The sequence below is a fragment of the Pongo abelii genome, chromosome 2 (genome assembly GCF_028885655.2).
Source record: "Pongo abelii isolate AG06213 chromosome 2, NHGRI_mPonAbe1-v2.0_pri, whole genome shotgun sequence".
In the NCBI taxonomy this organism is placed as follows: Eukaryota; Metazoa; Chordata; class Mammalia; order Primates; family Hominidae; genus Pongo; species Pongo abelii.
Genome location: NC_085928.1, coordinates 105,479,042 through 105,504,373, shown reverse-complemented (window position 1 = coordinate 105,504,373; position 25,332 = coordinate 105,479,042). Strand labels below are relative to the sequence as shown.

Below are 25,332 nucleotides of genomic sequence, written 5' to 3'. Positions count from 1 at the left end.
CTGGGATATTCTGAGTTGGTCATTAGCAGACTTGTAATCATCAGGAAATTCTTGGCTTCAGTAGAGGGTTATGTTGTTATCTGTAGGTGAGCACTACCTAGTGTGTTAATTCTGAGGCTTCACTGTGGCTGTTAGTGCTGTTGAAATCAAGAGATCAGTGTTAAACTTTCTTGACCTTTCTAATGAAACAGCAAAATTTTATTTTAAATCCACAGATTAAAGACATACCATTTAAAAATCAGCATTTGTTGAGTGGCTACCCAGTGTCCAGTCCATTTCTGGGCTTTGTGGATCTGTGAGTCAACCCTGACCCCTGTTCTTAGTGTAAAGGGCCCATCTGTAGTGAAAAAAGGTGGCAGCTGTTGGACATGGTCAGAATTCCTCTGAGTTTCCTAGGTGGCATAGTATCTTTGCTAGGACTTGGTGGTCATGCATAATCAGACATGTAGAAGTCAGAACAGAAAGCATGGTGTAAGGCTGATTGGGCCCCACTGGGTATGAGAAGAAAGAAAAGGTTCCAGCAAGGAGTTCATCTAAAACAGTATCACTTCATGGGTTGGTTTTTGTTTGTTTGTTTTGTTTTTTGAGACAGAGTCTTGCTCTGCTGTCACCCAGGCTGGAGTGCAGTGGCGCGATCTCAGCTCACTGCAACCTCCACCTCCTGGGTTCAAGCGATTCTCCTGCCTCAACTTCCCGAGTAGCTGGGACTACAGGCGCCTACCACCACACCCAGCTAATTTTTGTATTTTTAGTAGCGACGGGATGTCACCGTATTAACCAAACAGGTCTTAATCGCCTGGTCTTGTGATCCACCCGCCTTGGCCTCTCAAAGTGCTGGGATTACAGGTGTGAGCCACTGCGCCTGGCCCCACTTCATGTTTTTTAAAACTATTTGAGGGGTAAACTGACCTAGGTTGGAAACAGAGCAGGTCAAAACTCCCGTGCTGCAGGAGGATCACTTGAGGCCAGGAGTTTGAGACCTGCCTGAGCAACATAATGAGACCCTCTCTCAACAACAACAACAAATCAACTGGGAGTGGTGGTGTGGGCTTGTAGTTTTAGTGTCTTGGGAGGCTGAGGTGAGAGTATTGCTTGAACCCAGGAGTTCTTGGTTACAGTGAGCTATGATCATGCCACTGCATCCCAACCTGGACAACAAAACAAGACCCTGTCTGTAAAAAACAGAACAAAAAACTGTTGTGCTCATCAGTAGTAGGATCGTGTCTGTGAACAGCCACCGCACTGTAGCCTGCATGACCTCATCTCTATTTAAAAAAATAGATAGGCCGAGCACGGTGGCTCACGCCTGTAATCCCAGCACTTTGGGAGGCCGAGGCTGGTGGATCACGAGGTCAGGAGTTCAAGACCAGCTGGGCCAAGATGGTGAAACCCTGTCTCTACTAAAAATACAAAAATTAGCTGGGCGTGGTGGCGGGCATCTGTAATCCCAGCTGCTTGGGAGGCTGAGGCAGAGAATTGCTTGAACCCGGGAGGCAGAGGTTGCAGTGAGTCAAGATCGTACCATTGCACTCCAGCCAGGGCAACAGAAGGAGACTCCGTCTCAAAAAAAAAAACAAAAAAGAAAAAAGATAAGGCCGGGCTCAGTGGCTCACACCTGTAATCTCAGCACTTTGGGAGGCTGAGGCAGGCAGATTGCTTGCGCTTAGGAGTTCAGGACTGAACTAGACAACATGGAGAAACCATGTCTCTACAAAATATAAAAAAATTAGCTGGACATGGCGTCTTGCACCTGTAGTCCCAGCTACTCAGGAGGCTGAGCTGGGATTATCACTCGAGCCCAGGAAGTGGAGGTTGCAGTGAGCCGAGATCATGCCACTGCATTCCAGCCTGGGAAACATAGTGAGATCCTGTCTCAAAAATAATAATAATAAAATAGGCCGAGCGCGGTGGCTCACACGTGTAATCCCAGCACTTTGGAAGGCCAAGGCAGGTGGATCACGAGGTCAGGAGATCAAGACCATCCTGGTTAACACGGTGAAACCCCGTCTCTACTAAAAATACAAAGAATTAGTCCGGTGTGGTGGTGGGCACCTGTAGTCCCAGCTACTCGGGAGGCGGAGGCAGGAGAATGGCATGAACCCAGGAGGTGGAGCTTGCAGTGAGCCGAGATTGCACCACTGCATTCCAGCCTGGGTAACAGAGCGAGACTCCATCTCAAAGAAAAAATAATAATGATATAATAAAAAATAAATAAAAAAGCTATTTGTATCAAAGGCTGTATTTCAGCAGTTGTTAAAGTTTAAACAAGATGTCTTGTCTCTCTTTTCATTTTGTGATAGTGTCTGTTGGGGACAAATAGCTTTGTTAAGGACACAGAAGAAATATCAGCCGTAATTTGGGAAACCTAGGCCTAAAGTCTACATGGGCCTCTGCAAGAAAATACTGTGGCTGGCCGGCCAGCACTTTGGGAGGCTGAGGCGGGCGGATCACGAGGTCAGGAGATCGAGACCATCCTGGCTAACATGGTGAAACCCCGTCTCTACTAAAAAATACAAAAAAAAAAAAAGAAAAGAAAATACAGTGGCAGCATGCACGGGTCAGATGCCACTTACCTTGGAAGGAAAATAGAGATCCCCATCCTGAGTGAAGTAAGCTGTCTTGAGTCCTTGATTTTTCTCCAGATGTACCTGGACTGTAGGACAGGAAGGCACTCACTGATTGCATAGCCTTTGACACTCATTATATGCTGGGATGTGCCCTTGTTTAGTAGGTGTGCACTTGTCTCCTTTCAGGAGTGACTTGAGCGCTAGAAGGAGGGATCATGTAGTGTTCACTGTGTGTCTTCCCTCTGCTGCAGTTCTTATCTGTGGCAGGCACATACTACCTTACAGGTCCATGGTAGCTCTTGTTTAAGGACTCAGTCCGGTGAGCAGACAATGTTCTGTGTGTTTTCTTGTCACTCTAGCCGTAAATATGCTCCTACTTTCTCCTTGCTTTAGTAGTACCCTCATGGTGTGTATTGCTCTCTCTGGGAAGCCTTATCTAAGGCTTCCAAACACATCCCAATCTTCTGTGGTCTCACCCAAGTCTTGACACTTAGGGTGTTTTGTAACTAGCTTAACTTCCCAATTACGACTATAACATGTAGATGCTTATTTGCTTCTTTAACCTAACATTAAAATGTGAACTTCTAAGGCGGGTGAAGTGGTGTGTACCTGTAGTGCCCGAGAGGTTGAGGTGGGAGGTTCACCTGAGCCCAGGAGTTCAAAGCTGTAGTGTGCAATGATCATGCCTGTGAATAGCCTTGTATTCCAGCCTAGACAACGTAGCGCAGCTCATTATTAAAAAAAAAAAAAAAAAAAAGTGGCCGGGCGCAATGGGTCACACCTGTAATCCCGGCACTTTGGGAGGCCAAGGCAGGCGGATCACCTGAGGTCAGGAGTTCAAGACCAGCCTGGCCAACATGGTGAAACCCTGTCTCTACTAAAAATACAAAAATTAGCTGGGCGTGGTGGCGCATGCCTGTAATCCCAGCTACTCGGGAGGCTGAGGCAGGAGAATCGCTTGAGCCTGGGAGACAGAGGTTGCAGTAAGCCGAGGTCATGCTACTGCACTCCAGCCTGGGTGACAAAGACTGTCTCAAAAAAAAAAAAAGTATTTCTATGTCAATAAACTTCTAAATCTTTTAAAATAACCACGTAGTAGTCCATTGCATAGATCTGTCATATATTATTTAACTCATTTTTGTTGGATATTTAGGTTATTTCTAATTTTTTACTATTGTAAGTAATCCTGTGGTAAACATATCCTCTGTCATTTCCTCAGGGAGACTTTACAGAAATAGAATTGCCAGCTCAATGCACCTTCTGAGGTTCTTTAGTAGCTATAACCATGTGCTTTAAATGGCCCCTGAGAGCATATAGAGACCAGAAAGGCTGCCCACAAATTTTGAAACTGTCCTTGCAACTAGGACTGATTGGCTGCTGGGAATTCAGTGATTTTAAACAGAGTTTTGGGTTTTTATGTTTTGTTTGTTGTTTTCTGGTGTTTCTGTAGGGTTTATGCAAACCCAGGCCTGGGGGTTTTCTACAAGTAACAGGCCTAACTAGAGATGTGCTTTCTGCGTACAACCTCCTACAGCAGCTTGAGGGAACATCTATGACATGAAGGAAACCCCAGCTCTGTTGCTTATGTTATTAATAGATGCTAGGTTGTTATTTACTGTAAAATGAGTGTCTTTAAGTTTCAGATGAAATTAATTTTCTTGAAAGATTTATTAATGAAAACAAAGATTGAAAATCAAGAGATTCATGAAATCACTAAGATTGTAAGAGTCTGAACTTAAAAGACAAAGCAGAGAACCAAGAGGAGGAATTTGGTAATCCAGCCTGGGCTTAGCATAGACATGAATGTATGCAGTTCTCAAAATATGAAACACTTTAAAAGAAAATGCAGTTATAATTCGATTTTTTTTCTTTCTTCTTTCTAGGTATCTCATTCAGTTGCTAAACTTATATTAGTTAATTTCCACTGGCAAGTTTCAGAGATATTGGACAGGTAAGGTGTTTGGGGGAGGAGAGAGAACATTGCCCATAGCTCCCCTCTCCGTGGTGATTATTGTTTACATTTTGGACTATATTCGACTATATTCCAATGTGCATAGTATATTTTTAAAACATTGGATTCTATTTTACATCCTCTTCTCTTAATATGTTGTGAACTTTCCCCATGTCTTCAGTATATTCTTCTACCCCAGTTTTAATACTAGCATAGTATTCTATCATAGATATTCCATACTTTTTCCAAACCTCTGTTGTTGGACAGTGAAGTTAATTCAGATTTTCTTTCCCATTGTTAATTTTTAATCAGTGCCGTTCTAGGCAACACACGCCAACATCTTTTACTTCTTTTGGATACGTCAACTTGAGGATTTATCATAGTACGAGTCATATTTCCTTTAGAAAATGTAGGCTGCTGGCCGTACATGGTGGCTCATGCCTGTAATCTCAGCACTTTGGGAGGCTGAGGCGGGCGGATCACCTGAGGTCAGGAGTTTGAAATCAGCCTGGCCAACATGATGAAACCCCGTCTCTACTAAAAATATGAAAATCAACCTGGCGTGGTGGTGCACTCCTGTAGTCCCAGCTACTCAGAAGGCTGAGGGAAGAGAATCGCTTAAACCCTGGAGGCAGAGGTTGCAGTGAGCCAAGATTGTGCCACTGCACTCCAGCCTGGTGGCAGAGTAAGACTCCGTCTCAAAAAAAAAAAGAAAGAAACTATAGGCTACTTTACCACCCACCACCTCTACCAGCAGCGTATTTGAGTATTTCTTTCCACCTCCTCCAGAACTAGAGATCTTAAGATACAGACCTTAGAGTCTCAAGATGTCTTATAAGTTGTCAGGAAAAGGGGCACCTCCTCCTCTGCATCCTCTGTAGAGATCTCCTATGCTCACCCTTGGAGGCGTGTTCCCCTGTCTAGCACAGTGTTTCTCATCCTCAGCATTATTGACATTTTAGGCTAGATAACTCTTTGTTGTGGGGGCCTGATCTGTGAATTGTAGGATGTCTGGCAGCATCCCTGGGCTTTAACTACTAGAAGCCACACCTCTAAGTCCTTGGCAATCAAAATGTCTCCAAACATTGTCAAATAACTCATGGGGAGCAAAATTCCCTCTGGTGAGAAGCACTTGTTACCATTCCTACTCTTTCACACTGCAGTGAGTCTTCCTTTCTTGTATGGTATGATTTTTTTTATTTTTATTTTTTTGAGACAAAGTCTCACTCTGTCACCCAGGCTGGAGTGCAGTGGCACAACCTTGGCTCACTGCAACCTCCACCTCCAAGGTTCAAGCAGCTCTCCTGCCCCAGCCTACGAAGTAGCTGGGATTACCAGCACTTGCCACCATGCCTGGTTAATTCTTGTATTTTTAGTAGAATTTATCTACAGAGGAAGGTCATGCCTTTCCTTCTCCAGACTGAACACAACTGGGAAGGACATACCAGCTGGAGCAGCTCAGCACAATCAGGAAAGAGCAGATTCGTTCCTGATTCACAACTGCACTCATCCTGTGTGCTCAAGAACGGAATACATTTAGATGGAATTGCAGATGAACTTCTGCTGCCTTCTTATTATACTACTGCCCAAAACTCTGGAACCACATAGGTTGTGGCAGTAGGATATCTCTCACTGCCCAAACTCTTTCAGCATAACTCAGGAGTGGAGATTTGGATGGCAAAAGATACTTAAAATATTAGTGTGGGAATTAGGAATAAAACGGGCCCCTCAATAAGGATAGTTGAGGGAAGCATTCTGACTAGGTAGAAATCACATAGATGAGACATAATTCTTCCCTGCTCCAATTCCTGGTATCTTGGAAATATGTTGACCTGGGCTTTGTGTGGCACTTTTATTGCCACTTGATAATTCTGTTGTAAATGGAAAATTATTGTAGGTGACTCTTACTGTCATGTAATTTTTCTGGAGTTAAATATAGAAAAGGAATTATTGGCTACAGCATGTGTGTATTTTTGTCTTTGCTAAATAATTCCAGGTTGTTTTCCAGAGTGATTTACCACTTTACACGCTCAGCAGTGGTATATAGGTGTTCCTGATATTGTAAAACTTAAAGTTTTGCAGTTTGGTGGATGTAAATGGCATCTAATTGTTTCAATGATCCTGTATTATTAAGGAGGTTGAGAATCTTTTCATGTTTAATGACCATGTGCTGCCTCCTCCTTTGAAATGCCTGTTAAGTCTTCTCCCCATTTTTTATTGAGTTATTTTGTTATTCCAAATGGATCCTTCCCCCTTCTCCCACGTCCAGTTCCTAGAACCAAATGGATTTTTAGGAGTTTTGTTTACTCTGAATACTGATCCTTTGCCAGTTATTTTTTTATTTTTATTTTATTTTTTTTTTGAGACAGAGTCTTGCTCTGTCTCCCAGGCTGGAGTGCAGTGGTGCAGTCTCTGCTCACTGCAACCTCCACCTCCCAGGTTCAAGCGATCCTCCTACTTCAGTCTCCCAAGTAGCTGGGATTACAGGCATGAGCCAACACACCCGGATGGGGTTTCACCATATTGGCCAGGTTGGTCTCAAACTCCTGACCTCAAGTGATCTACTCACCTCGGCCTCCCAAAGTGCTGAGATTACAGGCGTGAGCCGCTGCGCCCAGCCATATATATAGAATTTTTTTTTTTTTTGAGACAGAATCTTGCTCTGTCTTGCAGGCTGGAGTGCAATGGCACCATCTCGGCTCACTGCAACCTCTGCCTCCTGGGTTCAAATGATTCTCTTGCCTCGGCCTCCCAAGTAGCTGGGACTTCAGGCACGTGCCACCATGCCCAGCTAATTTTTGTGTTTTTCGTAGAGATGGGTTTCACCATCTTGGCCAGGCTGGTCTCAAACTCCTGACCTCAAGTGATCTGCCTGCCTCGGCCTCCCAAAGTGCTGGGATTACAGGCGTGAGCCACTGCGCCCGGCCTAGAAGTTTATATATTGAATTATCTTCCAGCTTTTGGCTTGGCTTTTGACTTTGGTGTCTTCTGATGAATTGAGGTTCTTAGATGTAGCATGATTTATCAGGCTTTATATTTTTTATTATTCCTTTATATTTTGCATTTTGTGTCTTGAGAAAAAAAGTCTTTGTACTGAGATAAAAGGAAGCTTGGTTCTGTGAGAAAGTAGAGACAAAGATGCTCTAAACATCTTTGTCTGTGCTGTTATTGTTCAGGGGTAAAAATGTCTTTAGCTTCTGATTGCCTTCATTTCTGCTTTTTGTTTTATAGATACAAGTCCAATTCTGCTCAACTGCTTGTTGAGGCTCGAGTTCAGCCTAATCCATCAAAACATGTGAGTGTCTATTACTTGAATGAGGCTTCTCCTAATTGCATGTGGTTCTTGCTTTGGCTTGCAGTGTCCTTAAGAGCTGTCTCTACTTGGCCGGGTGCGGTATGGCTCACGCCTGTAATCCCAGCACTTCGGGAGGCTGAGGCGGGCGGATCAAGAGGTCAGGAGATCGAGACCATCCTGGCTAACATAGTGAAACACTGTCTTTACTAAAAATACAAAAAAAAAAAAAATTAGCCGGGCATGGTGGCGGGCACCTGTAGTCCCAGCTACTACGGAGGCTGAGGCAGGAGAATGGTGTGAACCCGGGAGGTGGAGCTTGCAGTGAGCCGAGATCATGCCACTGCACTCCAACCTGGGCGACAGGTTTGAGACTCTGTCTCAAAAAAAAAAAAAAAACAACTGTCTTTGCTTTGTTTATAGTTCAATATGCCCACCATATTTGTTCCAGTATTGACTTAAATCTTCTGTTATGGTTTGAAAAGTTTCCTTATAGATGGGGACTGAATCATTGCCTGTCCTTGGGCCCTCTCCAGCCCCACCTTCCTCTCTGCACTTTCAGCCTGCACTCCATTCCTTCTGGGTGCTTTGGTGTGTCTGAGATTACTGCCTACGTCTTCTTTTATGTTTGTGCCTTCCCTTTCTAGAATGTCCAGACTCTGGCTCCACCTTTGCTTATAGGGAGGGAATTCACCTTTAAAGACCCCAGTCCGGCCAGGCACGGTGGCTCACGCCTATAATCCCAGCACTTTGGGGGGCCGAGGCGGGCGGATTACTTGAGGTGAGGAGTTTGAGACCAGCCTGGCCAACATGGTGAAACCCCATCTCTACTAAAAATACAAAAATTAGCCAGGCCTGGTGGCGCATGCCTGTAATCCTAGCTACTTGGGAGGCTGAGACAGGAGAATTGGTTGAACCCAGGAGGTGGAGGTTGCAGTGAGCCAAGATCGCACCACTGCATGCACTCCAGCCTGGGCGACAGAGACTCCATCAAAAGAAAAAAAGAAATCTAAGCCACCTCTATGACGAAGCCTGTTTCCTGGATCATTCTGCTGGAAACTCACCTAATTATATCTATAAACTTTTACATGTGTGTTATAGTGATTAACTCATATCATTTTACCACCCCTACCATAGAAGCTGTATTTTAACAATGCATAGCAATTTCCTGTGTATCTAGGAGCTAAACGAACATATGTCAAATATTTTTTGAATGAGGGCCATGCTAAAAGAGATATTGGAAGGCAGAATTGGGGCTCAGATCACCACATAATTTCTGCAGCCTCTTAAGACATAGGTTTCCAGAAGCAAAATGGATAAACATGAGAATCTAGTTCTTTTCCTCAACTTGTTTTTTTTATATTCCCAGTAAACTAAAAAGAACCTAATGTTCTTGTAAGTGGACTTTTCCATTGGTTTGTGGTTTTAGCCAGTGGTCCCCAGATTGTCTTTCTCTGCTAGTTTGTGTAGCATGATGTGGATTCTGGAGTTCATGCTGTACAGTTATTTGCACACATTCTAGAAGAGTTTCTTCCCGTAGTTGGTGTCTCCACATCCCCCCCCCCCCCCCAGTATTAATTACATGTGACATCTGGTGTATTAAGGATGAGTTGTAACTTGGTAAAGGCTGTAGTATTTTGTGGTTTGGGCACATCAATATAGTGAAACCACTGTCCTTGACAAGTAAAACTGCAGTGTTGGCTGTTAGAAGATTTATAAACTCATCCTCTAATAACTTTTGTGACTGGGTTTCTAGTAGTTGTGAGGGGCAACTCTGCTGTGCTTAATGGGGGTAGTTTACAAAAGAAACCTGATAGCTTCTAAAAGAATTTGGACTAAGTGACCTCTAAGGACCTTGGCAATTCTGAAACCCTGAGTTTTTCAGTCTGCCATTATAAACCACTGTAAGTTCTCATTTCAGCCGCCTTTCTGCCTCTGAATCCTGGTGATTTTGCAAGCCCAGCCCAGCTGCCACCTCCTTCAGGAAGCCTTCCTGGTATATACTTTTAGCTTAGTACCCTTGGGGCTCAGAGTCCACACATTGCAGTTGAGCTCTGATACTTGTTGCAGGGTGAGGATCACTTTCCATGCACCCGGCTGCATGAGGTACCCTTATGGCCTCCTGGACCTGACTCCTCTTTGGCTCATGTGGCTCTATTTCTCTCCAGGTTCCCACATCCCATCCCCCTCACCACTGTGCAGTGTGTATGCAGTTTGTGCGAAAGGAAAACCTACTCTCTCTGGCCTGTCAGCACCAGTTTTGCCGCAGCTGCTGGGAGCAGCACTGCTCAGTTCTCGTCAAGGACGGCGTGGGCGTGGGTGAGTCTGCCACAGAACTTATAAAAAGCTGGCATGAAGTGTTTATCTTTGACTCTGCCTTTTCATGTACTCAAGTAAACTGAGTATTTTCTTCTGAGCCTGATTGGGGTTTTTATCATCAGAACTAGTGATTTTCAAATACATCCGTACAGACAGTGACAAAGTTTTCCCCAGTCCTCAGCAAAACGAGAAAACTAAATATACTGTTGTAAATGTTGGCGTGAGTGCAGAGCTACCTTCTCTCACCTTTTGGGAGAACGATCCTTTAAGCTGCCTACCTTGATTCCACAAGTGGCAGCCATAACTCAGAAATGCCCACAAGAGTTTGCTGCTATTTAGGTAACATAGCACAAATCAAATTTGATGATTAGTTACAGGAGTATTTGTTATGCTGTGATTTGATGATACTGAAACACATTAGCATCGCATTAATTGATATCTGCAAAGTCCCACAATTGGTGATAATCACCTCTAAATAATGTTAAACATCACAAAACTCAATTGTTAGTCAAGAACTCTATATAAGGATTTTTAAAATGGTTTTGTTATTTAATGGTGCCGTTAGTGATATAATTTGGGATAATATTTTAGTTTCATTGCTGTGAAAATATGCTAATTTCTCTCTTCACTTTGAATAAATTCTGTTGCTTGAAGGGTTTCTTTTATGCAACTTGGATTTGTTGACTGAACTGGGTGGGCAAGTTGTGTCTTCTGCAGTATGCTTGTCCATCACTTTTTTGGTTTTTTTTTTTTTTTTTTTTGAGACAGAGTTTCGCTCTTGTTGCCCAGGCTGGAGTGCAATCACACGATCTCAGCTCACCACAACCTCTGCCTCCTGGGTTCAAGCGATTCTCCTGCCTCAGCCTCCTGAGTAGTTGGGATTACAGGCATGCGCCACCACACCTGGCTAATTTTGTATTTTTAGTAGAGACTGAGTTTCTCCGTGTTGGTTAGGCTGGTCTTGAACTCCCGACCTCAGGTGATCTGCCTGCCTTGGCCTCCCAAAGTGCTGGGATTACAGGCATGAGCCATCGCACCCGGCCCCATCAGGTTGTTTTTGTTCAACAGGAGTCTCTTGTATGGCTCAGGACTGTCCACTCCGTACACCAGAGGACTTTGTGTTTCCATTGCTTCCCAGTGAAGAATTGAGAGAGAAATACAGGCGCTACCTCTTCAGAGACTATGTGGAGGTATGGCCAGCCTTTGTTCTGCCCTCTGTCTTCCTGGGCCTACCTTCCATCAGAGGGTCACCACAGTTACTTTGTAGACTAGGCTGACATTAAGTGATAGTGTTCAAAGAAAGAGCTCCATGGCTTTAAAAAGTTTGAAAACCACTGGAGTGATAGTGAAGAGTACAGGCCTTAAGAGTCAGACACACCATTGTGTGAAACTTGGATACTTCCTTTCTTTGTGACCACTCTTTTTTTTTTTTGTGACTGCCTCGCTGTGTTGCCTGGCTGGAGTGCAGTGGCGCGATCTTGGCTCACTGCAACCTCCGCCTCCCAGGTTTAAGCGATTCTTCTGCCTCAGCCTCCCGAGTAGCTGGGACTACAGGCATGCGCCACCACTCCCAGCTAATTTTTGTATTTTTAGTAGAGACAGGGTTTCACCATGTTGGCCAGGATGATCTCGATCTCTTGACCTCATGATCTGCCTGCCTCGGCCTCCCAAAATGCTGGGATTACAGGCGTGAGCCACTGCACCCAGCCTCTGTCTGTCTTTTCTTTTTTTTTTTTTTTTACCTCTGAGTCTTGATTTTCTCTTCCGTAGACAGACCTCCCCACCTTATACATAGTTGCTTAAAGAAGCTATTGTGTGTCAGCGGATGAATACAAATTAGGCATGTTTAGGAGCTGCTGTTACATTCAGTTTCCTGTGTGGTTGAGCAGAGAGAAGGGGTATTGCTTTTTGGGTAATTGGAAAACTTGTCCAGGATTCAGCATGGTCACTTTTGGAGTCCTTTCCCTCTATTAGGCCATCTGCTAGGCCTGCTGATTCCATGCAATATAATTTCCTTTTCTTTTTCTTTTTCTTCTTTTTTTTTTTGGAGACAGGGTTTTACTCTGTCACCCAGGCTGGAGTGTAGAGGCACAAACATGGCTCACTGCAGCCTCTGACCTCCCAGGCTCAAGCAATCCTCCCACCTTAGCCTCCCGAGCAGCTGGGACTACTGGCGTGCACCACCAAACCCAGCTAATTTTTGTATTTTTTGTAAAGATGGGTGTTTCACCATCTTGCCCAGGCTGATCTCAAACTCCTGAACTCAAGCCATCCACCTGATGCAGCATAACTTTCATCTTTGTCTTTTTTGCCTAAGCTTTTCAGATTAATTTATGGTCTGGGTGTTGTCATGCACATGCCGCAGGATAAACAGAAGGCCTTGTTCTTTGTGCTGTTTGCTGCCTTTGAGGGTCATTGAGCTCCTCAGATATACCTTTTTTTTTTTTTTTTTTTTGAGATGGAGTCTCACTCTGTCACCTAGGCTGGAGTACAGGGGCACGATCTCAGCTCATTGCAACCTCTATCTCCCAGGTTCAAGCGATTCTCCAGCCTCAGCCTCCTGAGTAGCTGAGATTACAAGCTTGCGCCACCACACCCAACTAATTTTTGTGTTTTTTAGTAGAGACGGGGTTTCACCATGTTGGCCAGGCTGGTCTCAAACTCCTGACCTCAGGTGATCCACCTGCCTCGGCCTCCCAAAGTGCTGGGATTACAGGCATGAGCCACCGCGCCCGGCCTTATTTGTTATTTTTTAATTTTTTCAGAGACAGAGTTTCACTGTCATCCAGGCTGGAATGCATTGGTGCAATCAGCTCACTGCAGCCTCAAATTTCAGGCCTCAAGCAGTCTTCCCACCTCAGCCTCCTGAGTAGCTAGGACTATAGGCAGGAGCCACCATGCCTGGTGCAATTCTATATAACCTTAGATCATTCCAGTGAGTTGCTACCTGGTTTAAGCTAAACGTTCTAAGTTCCTCTTTAATATCTGGTTTACGTTTGGTCTTCACATCCTTTCTGAATTTATATAGCCCCTTCATATAAGTCATCAGCTGGGAGAACAGAAAGTGTTTGAATATTCAGGGGGTTCTGATTTTTAGACAGCAACTAAGAGATGTCCTTAGACAGCAACTTAAGAGATGTTTCCTCTTGGTGTGTTCACAGAGTCATTACCAGCTCCAGCTGTGCCCTGGTGCAGACTGCCCCATGGTTATTCGAGTACAAGAGCCTAGAGCTCGCCGAGTACAGTGCAATCGGTGCAACGAGGTCTTCTGGTAAGAGTGAGTGTGAGTGCTGAGCAGCCCTGGGCTTATGCCCCATCCTCCAAAGCACCACTGCTGTTGCTCCATGTGAGGGCGGCACTGGAAGAGGCAGGGTCTCTGAGCCAGCAGAGCAGCTGTGCTCCAAGTGGGTAGGTTTATGCCCAGCATCTCATATTCCACTAGGTCTTCAATACATGCTCAGTCTGGAGGCAAGGAAGTGTCACAGGTTCTTGGAGAATGTGTTGTGGCTTATGCTACTAAGTCTCATGGCCCAGAGATTGTGTGGGATGTATCTGCCTGCATAGCTAATCACATATTACTGTGTTTGAAAGGTATAACCTTCAACATTTTAATCTTTCTCTGTCTTGGCCTTTCTTGGCTAATTTTTGTTAAACTAAGTCATAAATATATTCTACATCTACTCAAGGTTCACTTCATTCAGTAGATACCACGGGAGTAACTAAAGTTTACCGAAGGCTTACCAGGTGACAGGTACTATCCTGATCACTTACCCTGCATTATCACAACTGTATATGACCCTTATATTCTCTCTTTTTTTGTTGTTTTCTTGAGACGGAGTTTTACTCCGTAGCCCAGGCTGGAGGGCAGTGGCGCATACTTGGCTCACCACAACCTCCGCCTCCCAGGTTCAAGTGATTCTCCTGCCTCAGCCTCCTGAGTAGCTGGGACTACAGGCACGTGTCACCATGCCCAGCTAATTTTTGTATTTTTAGTAGAGACGGGGTTTCACTATGTTGGCCAGGCTGGTCTCAAACTCCTGACCTCGTGATCTGCCCGCCTTGGGCTCCCAAAGTGCTGGGATTACAGGATTGAGCCAACCGCACTTAGCCATGACCCTTATATTCTATGAATAAGTCAAGGTACAAGGTAAACCTAGTAAATGGTAGAGCCATAATTTAGACCCAGATCTGTCCTAATCATACCTCCCTGGAATATTCATGGTGGGGCTTCAGAGAAACTACATGGAAAATGTGATGTGTGTGTGTGCACACATGCCTGCATTTCAAGACATTATTGACACCAAAGGTTAAGAATCACTTAATGCAGTGGTTCTTTCATTTTAAATCCGGCAGCCCCCAGGATCACAGCAGATTCAGAAGACTCCTTGTAATTGTTCTTTATCCTTGTGTCCCACTTTATGAAATTCTTTCCCTGGGTATTTGCCTGAGGGCCTTTTCTAGCCACAAAGTACTGTTGGCCTCCACAAAAGAAAATTTGAAAATATGGAAGCCTAGCCCGACGAATATTGGAGTGTCTTTTTTTTCTGTTTTAAGTTTCAATATCATCAGATACATTATGACCCTACAGATTTTGCAAGTTCTGGCATTTGTGCATCCTCGTGTGCATGTCTGACTGGGAGATCCGATGAGACTCCCAGAAGTGGGTCTCAATCCTGCCTTAGATCTGAGCTAAGGAGTCCTTCTCAGAGCACCTCACCATGCCCTTTGAGAGTCATAGCTCTGTGTTTGACATCTTGGGGGTTGGTAAACAAGATGTTTAAACAAGGTATTTAACATACATGTCATAGCTCACTGCAGCCTCAAACCCCTGGGATGAAGTGATCCTTTTGCCTTAGCCTCCCAAGTAGCTGAAACTACAGATGCCCAGCTAATTTTTTAAAATTTGTTGTAGGGGCCAGGTGCGGTGGCTCATGCCTGTGACCCCAGCTTTAGGACCCCTGTGACTTTAGGAGACTGAGGCGGGTGGATCGCCTAAGGTCAGGAGTTCAAGACTAGCCTGGCCAACATGGTGAAATCACGTCTCTACTAAAAATACAAAAATTAGCCAGGCGTAGTGGCAGGCGCCTGTAATCTCAGCTACTCAGGAGGCTGAGGCAGGAAAATCACTTGAACCAGGGAGGCAGAGGTTGCAGTGAGCCGAGATCATGCCATTGCACTCCAGCCTGGGGTGACAAGAGCGAAACTCCATTTCAAAAAAAAAAATTGTAGAGACAGGGTCTCTTCCTACATTGCCTAGGTTGGTTGGTCTCAAACTCCTGGTCTAAAGCAATCCTTTTTTTAAAAAACAGGGTCTCTCTTAGTTGCCCACATTGCAGTACAGTGATGCGAACACAGCTCACTGCAGCCTTGACCTCCAGAGCTCAGGCAAATCCTCCTGCCTTAGACTCTCTAGTAGCTGGGACTACAGACACATAGCACTACACCTGGCTAATTTTTTCATTTTTTGTAGAGATGGGATCTCACCATATTGCCCAGGCTGGTTTCAAACTCCTGGGCTCAAGCAGTCCTCTCATCTCGACCTTCCATAGTACTAGGATTACAAGCATGAACCACTGCACTCGGCCTACAGAAATATTTTATTTGTGCGTGTGTTAGAGCATGTCTTACAAAGGCTTAAGTTGAAGAGACATTCATGCAGTATTTCAGTATAACTCTGGGTAGGTAAAGGTTCCATAGGCCTTGAGAGATAACTTTACCTATTTGAAAAGCTCTAGGCCGGGCACAGTGGCCCACGCCTGTAATCCCATCACTTTGGGAGGCCGAGGCGGGCAGATCACGAGGTCAGGAGTTTGAGAGCAGCCTGGCCAACATGGTGAAACCCCGTCTCTACTAAAAATACAAAAATTAGGGTGGGCGCGGTGGCTTATGCCTGTAATCCCAGCACTTTGGGAGGCCGAGGTGGGCAGATCACGAGGTCAGGAGATCGAGACCATCCTGGCTAACATGGTGAAACCCCGTCTCTACTAAAAATACAGAAAATTAGCCGGGCGTGGTGGCGGGCACCTGTAGTTCCAACTACTAGGGAGGTTGAGGAAGGAGAATGGCGTGAACCTGGGAGGCGGAGCTTGCAGTGAGCCGAGATCGCGCCGCTACCCTCCGGCCTGGCGACAGAGCAAGACTCTGTCTCAAAAAAAAAAAAAAGAAAAGAAAAGCTCTAATTCATGATTTGTTGGCTTGGATAAAAGGAAAATTTTAAACATGGGACCCTGACTTAATGAATATTTGAATGTTTTTCTTTTCCAATTTTAAGTTTCAAGTGTCGTCAGATGTATCACGCACCCACAGACTGCGCCACAATCCGGAAATGGCTCACGAAGTGTGCAGACGACTCTGAAACAGCCAACTACATTAGTGCTCACACTAAAGACGTAAGGACCGTATTTTACCTGTCATGGATCTGCCCTCCTTAGTGCTGCCCAGGGCCTTGCTTTGGAGATTTGCTATCTGAGAGCAGAATACCCAGAGCCCCAGGACCCTTCCTGAGGACTGGGGGTTGGGGACCCTCACACAGAGTTGGCAGCTTGTAGCAGTTTATCATAGGATGCATTGGGTGCATATTTTCTTTATTATTATGAAATGCCAAAATGCCAGGAAAGGGGGACCCAAAGGGGGAACTAATTAGAAGAGAACTAATTATGATTGAACACCTACCAGCCTTTAACAGCCCTGAAAAGGAGGTGGTTAATAGCCACACTTGATACATAGTAAGACTGTAATGCAAGCCCAGACCTGCATGATACTCATTTTGAAGTCTCCCATGGGAAGTATGGCCTGTGGGCTCTAGGGGCCACTGTACCCTTTGTCAGTCACTCGCCGAGTCAGTGCACTCACAAGCACAGTTACGATAACGACATTATTAAACATAGTCGACTTCACGGCAGTGGGAGATCACAGCATCAGACTGGTGTCTGCATTGCTGCCTCAGGTTGCTGGCATCTCTCAAATGGGAGAGACGAGCTTTAGATGTGGTTTCCTTGCTCTCTTCTTGAAGCAGAAGTTCAGGCAAGCTGACCAGGACTGAATCCATTGTGGCAGCTCCTGTGCTTCTTTGGCAGTCCTCTCAAGAAGGCAGGCTTTCTGCTGATTCAACTTGTGCTTAATCTGAGCAGCTTCATGGCAGGGCCAGATGGTGGAAGACTTAGTGGGGTTCAGCTGGTGCTTGAAGTGTTTCAAAGCCAAATATGCTGACCTCATTTCCTTGAATTGCTGTTCCAGCCTCATCGACCTGCTACATTTAAGTGAGATGCTCCTCCCCAGAAGTGCTCACACGATGAGCAACTGGGCACAGGTGCCAGGAGCTTTGTGTAATTTGTCTTAAAACCAACCTGGTGGTGTGTGAGCCTAATGGCATCCTTCTGTCTCCTCAGTGTCCCAAGTGCAACATCTGCATTGAGAAGAATGGAGGCTGCAATCACATGGTGAGCAGAAGCCTCTACAGTTTGCATGTGTGACATGGAAGCTTTGGTCAGTGTGCCCTTAACGTGTTTTCTTCTGTTTCCCTCTGACAGCAATGCTCCAAATGTAAACACGGTGAGTTCCAAGCTTGGTGTGTAAGGCCCAGTGGCACTTTCTTGTGGTTGGGTCTCCATTACTATTTAAGTGAGTACTTCTGCCATGAAATGACAAAACATAGAAGAGCCTCAGTCACTTAACAGTCACAGTAACTGGCATAAAGTAGCTTTTTATTTTTATTTTCTGTTTTTTGGTCCCTCTTATAATCCCACTGCTATCTTGCTAACACATATAGTCAGAAGTCAAGTTTGGGATAATCCTCATGATCCTCAGTTATCCAAGATGATTTCAGGGTGTTACTTTCATTTTTTTGCCAAGGCAGGTAAGTAGGTTGGGGCTTATCTGTGCTACCTTGTAGATACCTTTACCAGAAGTAGTAAAATAATGGTTTTCCCTTGCTGTTTTACAAAGTTTCTAGTAGGGGTTTTGATTTAGCCTTTCAGACCTTCATCCATCAGGAATAATTTACATAGCTAGAACCCATGTATGCCATCCAGCCAGGTCAACTGAAGAAACAGAATCCCTTCAAGTAGAAAATATGTCCAAGTGGGTCTCCTACACAGCTGCTTTGATGCTCAACAGGAGCCCCTAACAGTTTCTTTTTTTTTTTGGAGAAGGAATCTCACTCTGTCACCCAGGCTGGAGTATAGTGGCGCAGTCTTGGCTCACTGCAACCTCCATCTCCTGGGTTCAAGCAGTTCTCCTGCCTCAGCCTTCCAAGTAGCTGGGATTACAGGCATCTTCCACCACGCCTGGCTAATTTCTGTATTTTTAGTAGAGACGGGGGTTTGCCATGTTCGAGGCTGGTCCCGAACTCCTGACCTCGGGTGATCTGCCTACCTTGGCCTCCCAAAGCGCTGGGATTACAGGAGTGAGCCACTGTGCCCGACCGAGAGTTTCGCTCTGTAAGGGCCTGTGCAAATGCTATTTCTAGGAACCCTCTTTTCTTTATTTTTTGAGACAGAGTCTCCCTCTGTCGCCCAGGCTGGAGTACAGTGGTGTGATCTTGGCTCACTGCAACCTCCACCTCCTGGGTTTAAGCAGTTCTCCCACTTCAGCCTTCTGAGTAGCTGGGATTACAGGCACTCACCACCACACCTGGCTACTTTTTTGTATTTTTAGTAGAGACGGGATTTCACCATGTTAGCCAGGCTGGTGTCCAACTCTTGACCTCAGGGGATCTGCCTACCTTGGCCTCTTAAAGTGCTGGGATTATAGGCATGAGCCACCGAGCCTGGCCTTTTTTTTTTTTCCCCCAAAGATGGAGTTTTGCTCTTGTCACTCAGGCTGGAATGCAATGGTGCGATCTTGGCTCAATGCAACATCTACCTCCTGGGTTCAAGCAATTCTCGCTCCGCCTCCCCAGTAGCTGCAATTACAGGCGCCCACCACCACACCTGGATAATTTTTGTATTCTTAGTATAGATGGGGTTTCACCATGTTGGCCAGGCTGGTCTCGAACTTCTGACCCCAGGCAATCCGCCTGCCTCGACCTCCCAAAGTGCTGGGATTACAGGTGTGAGCCACCGCTCCCGGTCCCAGGAGCCCTCTTAATCAGAGTGGTCATGGCAGGATCTTAGACAGCAACATTGACTCTGCAGTGCCGAACGAAGATAGGCCATGGGTAGTGGCATATTTCTTCTGTGGGGCCACATTCTTTCCCTCTCTTTTTCTTTGTATATATTGGAGAGAGAAGTGTATCATACACTTAGAACAATGCAGAAGACACAGAGTTTAAAGAATAATGACAAACATCCCAGCACCCACCACATTCCTAGTGCCTAAGAAGCCCCCTAGGTGTCCATATCCCTTGACACCCAGAGTTCACTGCATCTCACGAGAATCACTTGAACCCAGGAGGTGGAGGTCACAGTGAACCGAGATTGTGCCACTGAACTCCAGCCTGGGCGATAGAGCGAGACTCCGTCTCAAAAAAAAAATTGTCTGGGCGCGGTGGCTCACGCCTGTAATCCCAGCACTTTGAGAGGCTGAGGTGGGCGGATCATGAGGTCAGGAGATCGAGACCATCCTGGCTAACATGGTGAAACCCCATCTCTACTAAAAAAAAAAACAAAATTAGCCAGGCGCAGTGGTGCACTCCTGTAGTCCCAGCTATTCGGGAGGCTGAGGCAGGAGAATCGCTTGAACCAGGGAGGTGGAGGTTGCAGTGAGCCAAGATCGCGCCACTGCACTCCAGCCTAGGCAACAGAGCGAGACTCCGTCTCAAAAAAAAAAACAAAAAACTGCCATCTCTTTCTTTGCTGTATATTTTATACCACCTATATGCACAACCCTAAGGAATGTGGTTTTTTTTGTTTTGTTTTGTTTTTTGAGATAGAGTCTCACTCTGTCACCCAGGCTGACAGGCTGAGTGCAGTGGCGCGATCTCGGCTCACTGCAACCTCCACCTCCCAGGTTCAAGTAATTATCCTTGCTTGGCCTCCCGAGTAGCTGGAACTGCAGGCACATGCCACCACACCTAGCTAATTTTTGACAGAGTCTCACTCTGTCGCCTGGGCTAGAGTGCAGTGGTGCGATCTTGGCTCACTGCAACCTCCGCCTCCTGGGTTCAAGCGATTCTCCTGCCTCAGCTTCCCAAGTAGCTGAGATTACAGGCGCCCGCCACTATACCCAGCAAATTTTTTGTATTTTTGGTAGAGACGGGGTTTCACCATGTTGGCCATGCTGGTCATGAACTCCTGACCTCATGATTAGCCCACCTTGGCCTCCTGAAGTGCTTGGATTACAGGCGTGAGGCACCGCGCCCGGCCTGTATTGTTCTTTAAAATGGTAGCAAGCACACCTAGCTAATTAAGGAGAGGGCAGTGTTGCCACTATTAGGTGAAGGCTCCCAGGAGGAGAAAAATTGAGCAACCTCTGGGTCTCCGGGTTTTGCTTTGGCTTCCCTAAAATGATTCAAGAGCCTCATTTTTGGGGAAGTCAGTAAGCCAAGTTATCCCAGGAGAGTGAATCCTGGGAAACAGGAATTACCACTGTCAGGGTCTCTGGAAGAGGCAGAATAGGCCAGATATAAAATCGAATAAGGTATTATTAGAGCACACAGTGTGTGTTCTAGACAACCAGGAGGACCTCAGACAAGTTTTGCTTCTCATAGCAGCCTTGACACAGATATAACAAGGCACATAGCCCATGTGCTCATGGAATGCAGAATATCAACAGGCCATTGTTCATCCAATAAAACTGTGGTTGGCTTCTCTCCATTAGACTGCAGTAATTCTTTGAGCATCTAACAATAATTCTTTGAACATATAGGGGATTTTTTTTTTTTTTTTTTTTGAGACGCAGTCTCGCTCTGTCACCTAGGCTGGAGTGCAGTGGTGTAAAATTAGCCAGCATGTTGGCAGGCACCTGTAGTCCCAGCTACTCGGGAGGCTGAGGCAAGAGAATTGCTTGAACCCGGGAGGCAGAGCTTGCAGTGAGCCGAGATTATGCCACTACACTCCAGCCTGGGTGACAGAGTGAGACTCTGTCTCAAAAAAAAAAAAGAAAAAGAAAAAAATAAGAAATGTGTTCTTTAAAATAGAAGAAAAGGGGGGAAAGCTTTTATTTTTAGTTTCATATACAAAAATCTTTCTAGGACAAGTGTGAGGGTAGGAAGCAGTAGGGAGGTCAGTTTGTACTGATGATGTGCGTTTAGACAGTCAGGTGGGCCTCAGTTGGACTAGTTCCTGCTTCTCATAGTGGCATTGACATAGCAGACCAGTAGTCTGTATGGTCAGCATCTGCCTGTGTTAGATTAATAAGGCACATGGCACATGTTTTCATGGAATAGAAATTATCCATAGGCTTTTGTTCCTATCAGCAAGTACAGGCTACAAGGACACTAGGATGTGACAGGATTGAGAGGTGCACATTCCTTCGGGAAAGAGGCACCCTTGGGAAGTTGTGTTCAGGTGACCCCTTTGGGAGCAGGTTCTGTCTGTCTTACTCCTCTGCCTATGGAGGAAAATGGAGTTGTCTTGTAGATGTAAATGACTCTTCCTCTGTTCTGCACAGACTTCTGCTGGATGTGTCTAGGAGATTGGAAGACTCATGGCAGTGAATACTATGAGTGCAGTCGTTACAAGGAGAATCCTGACATTGTGAACCAGAGCCAACAAGCCCAGGCGAGGGAAGCCCTCAAGAAGTACTTATTCTACTTTGAGAGGGTAGGTGTCCTCTCCTGTACCTTCCCCTACAGGGTAGGCTTCTTCCACTTGGCCTGCTGGTGGGATTCCCAGGGACTGGTAGACAGAGCCAGCCTGTGCACATAGAAGTCAGTGAATGGAGCTCCTGCAGTATCCCTGGGTGCTGCCTCTATAGATGTGCCTTTCAAGCTCTACAGGGTATATCCCCAGCCAACAGGGAAGGACCTAGTACTGACCTTGGTTGATTGATGGATTGAAGGACAATGAAGGGCCATCAGACAGTCTTTTCCATCTAGTACCATCTTTTTTTTTTCTTTTTTCTACGTTTTTAATTTTTATTTATTTTTTTCTTTCTGTCCTCACAATCTGTTCCCATAGTATCATCTTAGTAGTCAGATTTAGAAGGCAGTTTCTCCCAGGGAGCCCTTCAGAAGCCCAAAGAGCCCCATGCATAATGGTCTCTAAGCATAGTAGACCATCAGGGGCCTAGCTTTGCAGAGTCCTCAGGGCTAGAGTCCTGTTGCCCCAGAAGGGTAGAGTGATCTGGCAGTAAGCATACAGCTGCTCTGGACAGGTTAGAAGGATGGACTGAAGAAGACCTGCTCTTGCACTTTGGGGAATAAGTTAGAGGAGTCTATGGCCATGTCCTGCCAGCAAGATGTCTATCCTGAACTCCTGTGTAGACCTCTGCACCTTCGTGGGACTCCTGTGGTTTTCTCCTTCTTCTGTGCCCTGTAGTGGGAAAACCACAATAAAAGCTTGCAGCTAGAGGCACAGACATACCAGCGGATTCACGAGAAGATTCAGGAGAGGGTCATGAACAATCTGGGGACATGGATCGACTGGCAGTACCTACAGAATGCTGCCAAGCTCTTGGCCAAGGTATCTACCACTTCACTCATCCTATCCCTGGTCCAGTGCCTGGCTCCATCAGGCACAGACCTCTGATGGTGGGAAGCCCTGTTGAAAGAGGGTATTTTGGCATCCTGTGTAGCCTTTCATGCTTCTGCTTGTGGATCCACATTTTCATGTGCTGTGCCCATTAAGGACCCAGTCCTCTGCTGGATATCCAGGGGATTTATAAGAGTGTTGCACTGCCTCTGCCTGCAGGGAAAACTAGAGCACTTTTCTTCTCCTTTTGTCCTGTTTATGTATCACTCAAAGGAAAATAAAAGATTGTCTGATCACTTGAGGTCAGGAGTTTGAGACCAGCCTGGCCAACATGGTGAAATCCTGTCTCCACTAAAAATACAAAAATTAGCTGGGCATGGTGGTACATGCCTGTAGTTCCACCTACTTGGGAGGCTGAGGCACGAGAATCGCTTGAACCTGGGAGTCAGAGGCTGCAGTGAGCCGAGATCACGCCATTGCACTCCAGCCTGGGCGACAAAGCAAGACTCTGTCTAAAAAAAAAAAAAAAAAGATTGGGCAGGGTGCAGTGTGTCACGCCTATGATCCCAGCACTTTGGAAGGCCAAGGCAGGTGGATTGCTTGAGCCCAGGAGTTTGAGACCAGCCTGGGCAACATGAGAAAACCCCGTCTCTACAAAAAAAATACAAAAGTTCGCCTGTTGTGGTGATGCACACCTATAGTCCTGGCTACTTGGAAGGCTGAGGTGGGAGGATCGCTTGAGTCTGGGAGGCAGAGTTTGCAGTGAGTGGGGATCGCACCACTGCACTCCAGCCTGGGCAACAGAACAAAACCTTGTTTCAAAAAAAAAAAAAAAAAAAAAGGTTGTCTTTGGCTAAGCATTGAGATAGATGTGTTGACTCTGATGTCCTACTCAAGAGGGAAAATCCATTGAGGCAGCTGCTGGTGATCAGTTTGTAAAAGAAACTGTGGGTGTTCTGTGACCATTGTTGTTTGTTTGTTTTTTCCCTCATGTCTTTTCCCAATTCATCCTCTATTCGGCCTAGTATCATTTCTTTCAGGCCCATACCTATAGAGCTGGGCTAATTTGCATGTTGAGGGTAGGAATTGTAAGAGCCACCTGAGATGCAGGTAGCTTAGAATCACAGACACAGGTTCCTTCTCTTCTCTCCTGTTGCAGTGTCGATACACCCTGCAATACACCTACCCATATGCATATTACATGGAGTCCGGACCCAGGAAGAAGCTGGTAAGGCAAAGCAATTTTTCTACTCTGTCCTGTTAGCCTCAAAGGTGCCCTTCTCTACCAGCACTTTGCAGGAGAGTGAGGACCAGACCCTGGTCATTGGGAGGGCAAAGTTAAAACAAAACTCTAATTGCAAAATTCCACTTCTGCTCTGGGCACCTCCAAAATAGATCTCAGGTGCTATTATTTTGTGTAATATAAGGCACATGCACCTAATCCTCTGAACAACTATATTTAAAGGGCGATTGGCTAAAAAGGTTTGTGGCCAGTGGGAGGCCAGTAGTGCCCATGCTTGGGAGGGATATTTAGCATGCATGTCCTTAAGATATATTTGACTGTTTTATACCTTGTTTAATTCTTCATCTTAGAGTTGAATTTGAATATGAATTTATTGTTATTACCAATAAGTGTTAATAAACTAGTAATTCACATTTTTGTTTAAATGCTGGAAAACAGAAAAACATTTACATTGTCCAGAAAGAAATTACCACTGTCAGCATTTTCCAGCCTTTTAAAATTAACATTGTGTATATATAATCAAAGTTCTATATAACATTTTATTGTTGTAACAGTTTATTGTTATAGCTGTTATGATTTACCTGCCTGGTAAATACCATTTTGCTAATGGTTGCATAAATGTGTCATTACATGATTGTACCATCACTTGGGACATTTATTGTTTCACTACTATAAATAGGACATTGAGGAACATTTTTGTGCATAAAGCTGTATCTTCTTAGATGTATAATTACTAAGTATTTAAGTCTGAATATTTTTAAGGCTCTTGATTTGCAGAAGGACTGAAAAAAAATGAAGTGATAGTGTCTGAGAATATTCATTTGACTTATTTTTTACAGCATCCATTCCCTTTCATGTTGGGAGTGTTCTCTTTAGTGGCTTAAATTCTTCGCCTTCCTTTGCGAGTGTGGAGGGTGGAGTGGACCTTTTGAGGGTGGAGGGTGAGTGTGGCCTTGCTGTTTGGATAGCTTTTTGTTTGGATTCTGGCTCTGGGCACAGGGAATAACACTACTTTCTGAGGACAGTATCAGGATTGTCTGTAGTTCCTGTGAGCCTGAGGTGCTGCGTGTGCCCACCCCCGTGTACAGGCCCTGCCCCAGCCACAGCCCACTCACCTTTTGACCCTCCTGCTCTGCCTATACAGTTTGAATACCAGCAGGCTCAGCTGGAGGCTGAGATCGAAAACCTCTCATGGAAAGTGGAGCGTGCAGACAGCTATGACAGAGGGGTAAGTGCCTACTGTCCTCTTGGATTCTGTATTGCAGGTAGAGGACTGGCATGGTAATAGGTGACAGGGTTGTTGGCTTGTGCACTGGAAGCTGCTGCTAAGAATGGGAAGGGCAGTGTTTTTGACTCCTTGGAGGTCCTGGAGGGTGTTTGTGACTTTG

At 45.4% G+C, this 25,332-nt stretch overlaps 1 protein-coding gene across 11 annotated transcripts in view; it reads left to right on the top strand.

Annotated features, from left to right (window-relative positions):
* ARIH2 (ariadne RBR E3 ubiquitin protein ligase 2) overlaps nt 1-25,332 on the top strand; it is a 64,466-nt gene that overhangs the window by 38,592 nt on the left and 542 nt on the right. For 10 of the 11 annotated variants that reach the window (XM_063722519.1, XM_063722517.1, XM_054550816.2 and 7 more), the window contains 12 exons: nt 4,451-4,518; nt 7,750-7,813; nt 9,979-10,129; nt 11,198-11,319; nt 13,291-13,400; nt 16,401-16,518; nt 17,518-17,568; nt 17,659-17,680; nt 21,680-21,831; nt 22,549-22,692; nt 23,861-23,929; nt 25,089-25,172. In XM_063722519.1, coding sequence (XP_063578589.1) covers nt 4,451-4,518; nt 7,750-7,813; nt 9,979-10,129; nt 11,198-11,319; nt 13,291-13,400; nt 16,401-16,518; nt 17,518-17,568; nt 17,659-17,680; nt 21,680-21,831; nt 22,549-22,692; nt 23,861-23,929; nt 25,089-25,172 — 1,155 coding nt within the window. The remainder of the gene's footprint in view (nt 1-4,450; nt 4,519-7,749; nt 7,814-9,978; nt 10,130-11,197; nt 11,320-13,290; nt 13,401-16,400; nt 16,519-17,517; nt 17,569-17,658; nt 17,681-21,679; nt 21,832-22,548; nt 22,693-23,860; nt 23,930-25,088; nt 25,173-25,332) is intronic. The other variant, XM_054550815.2, reaches the window with a different exon arrangement.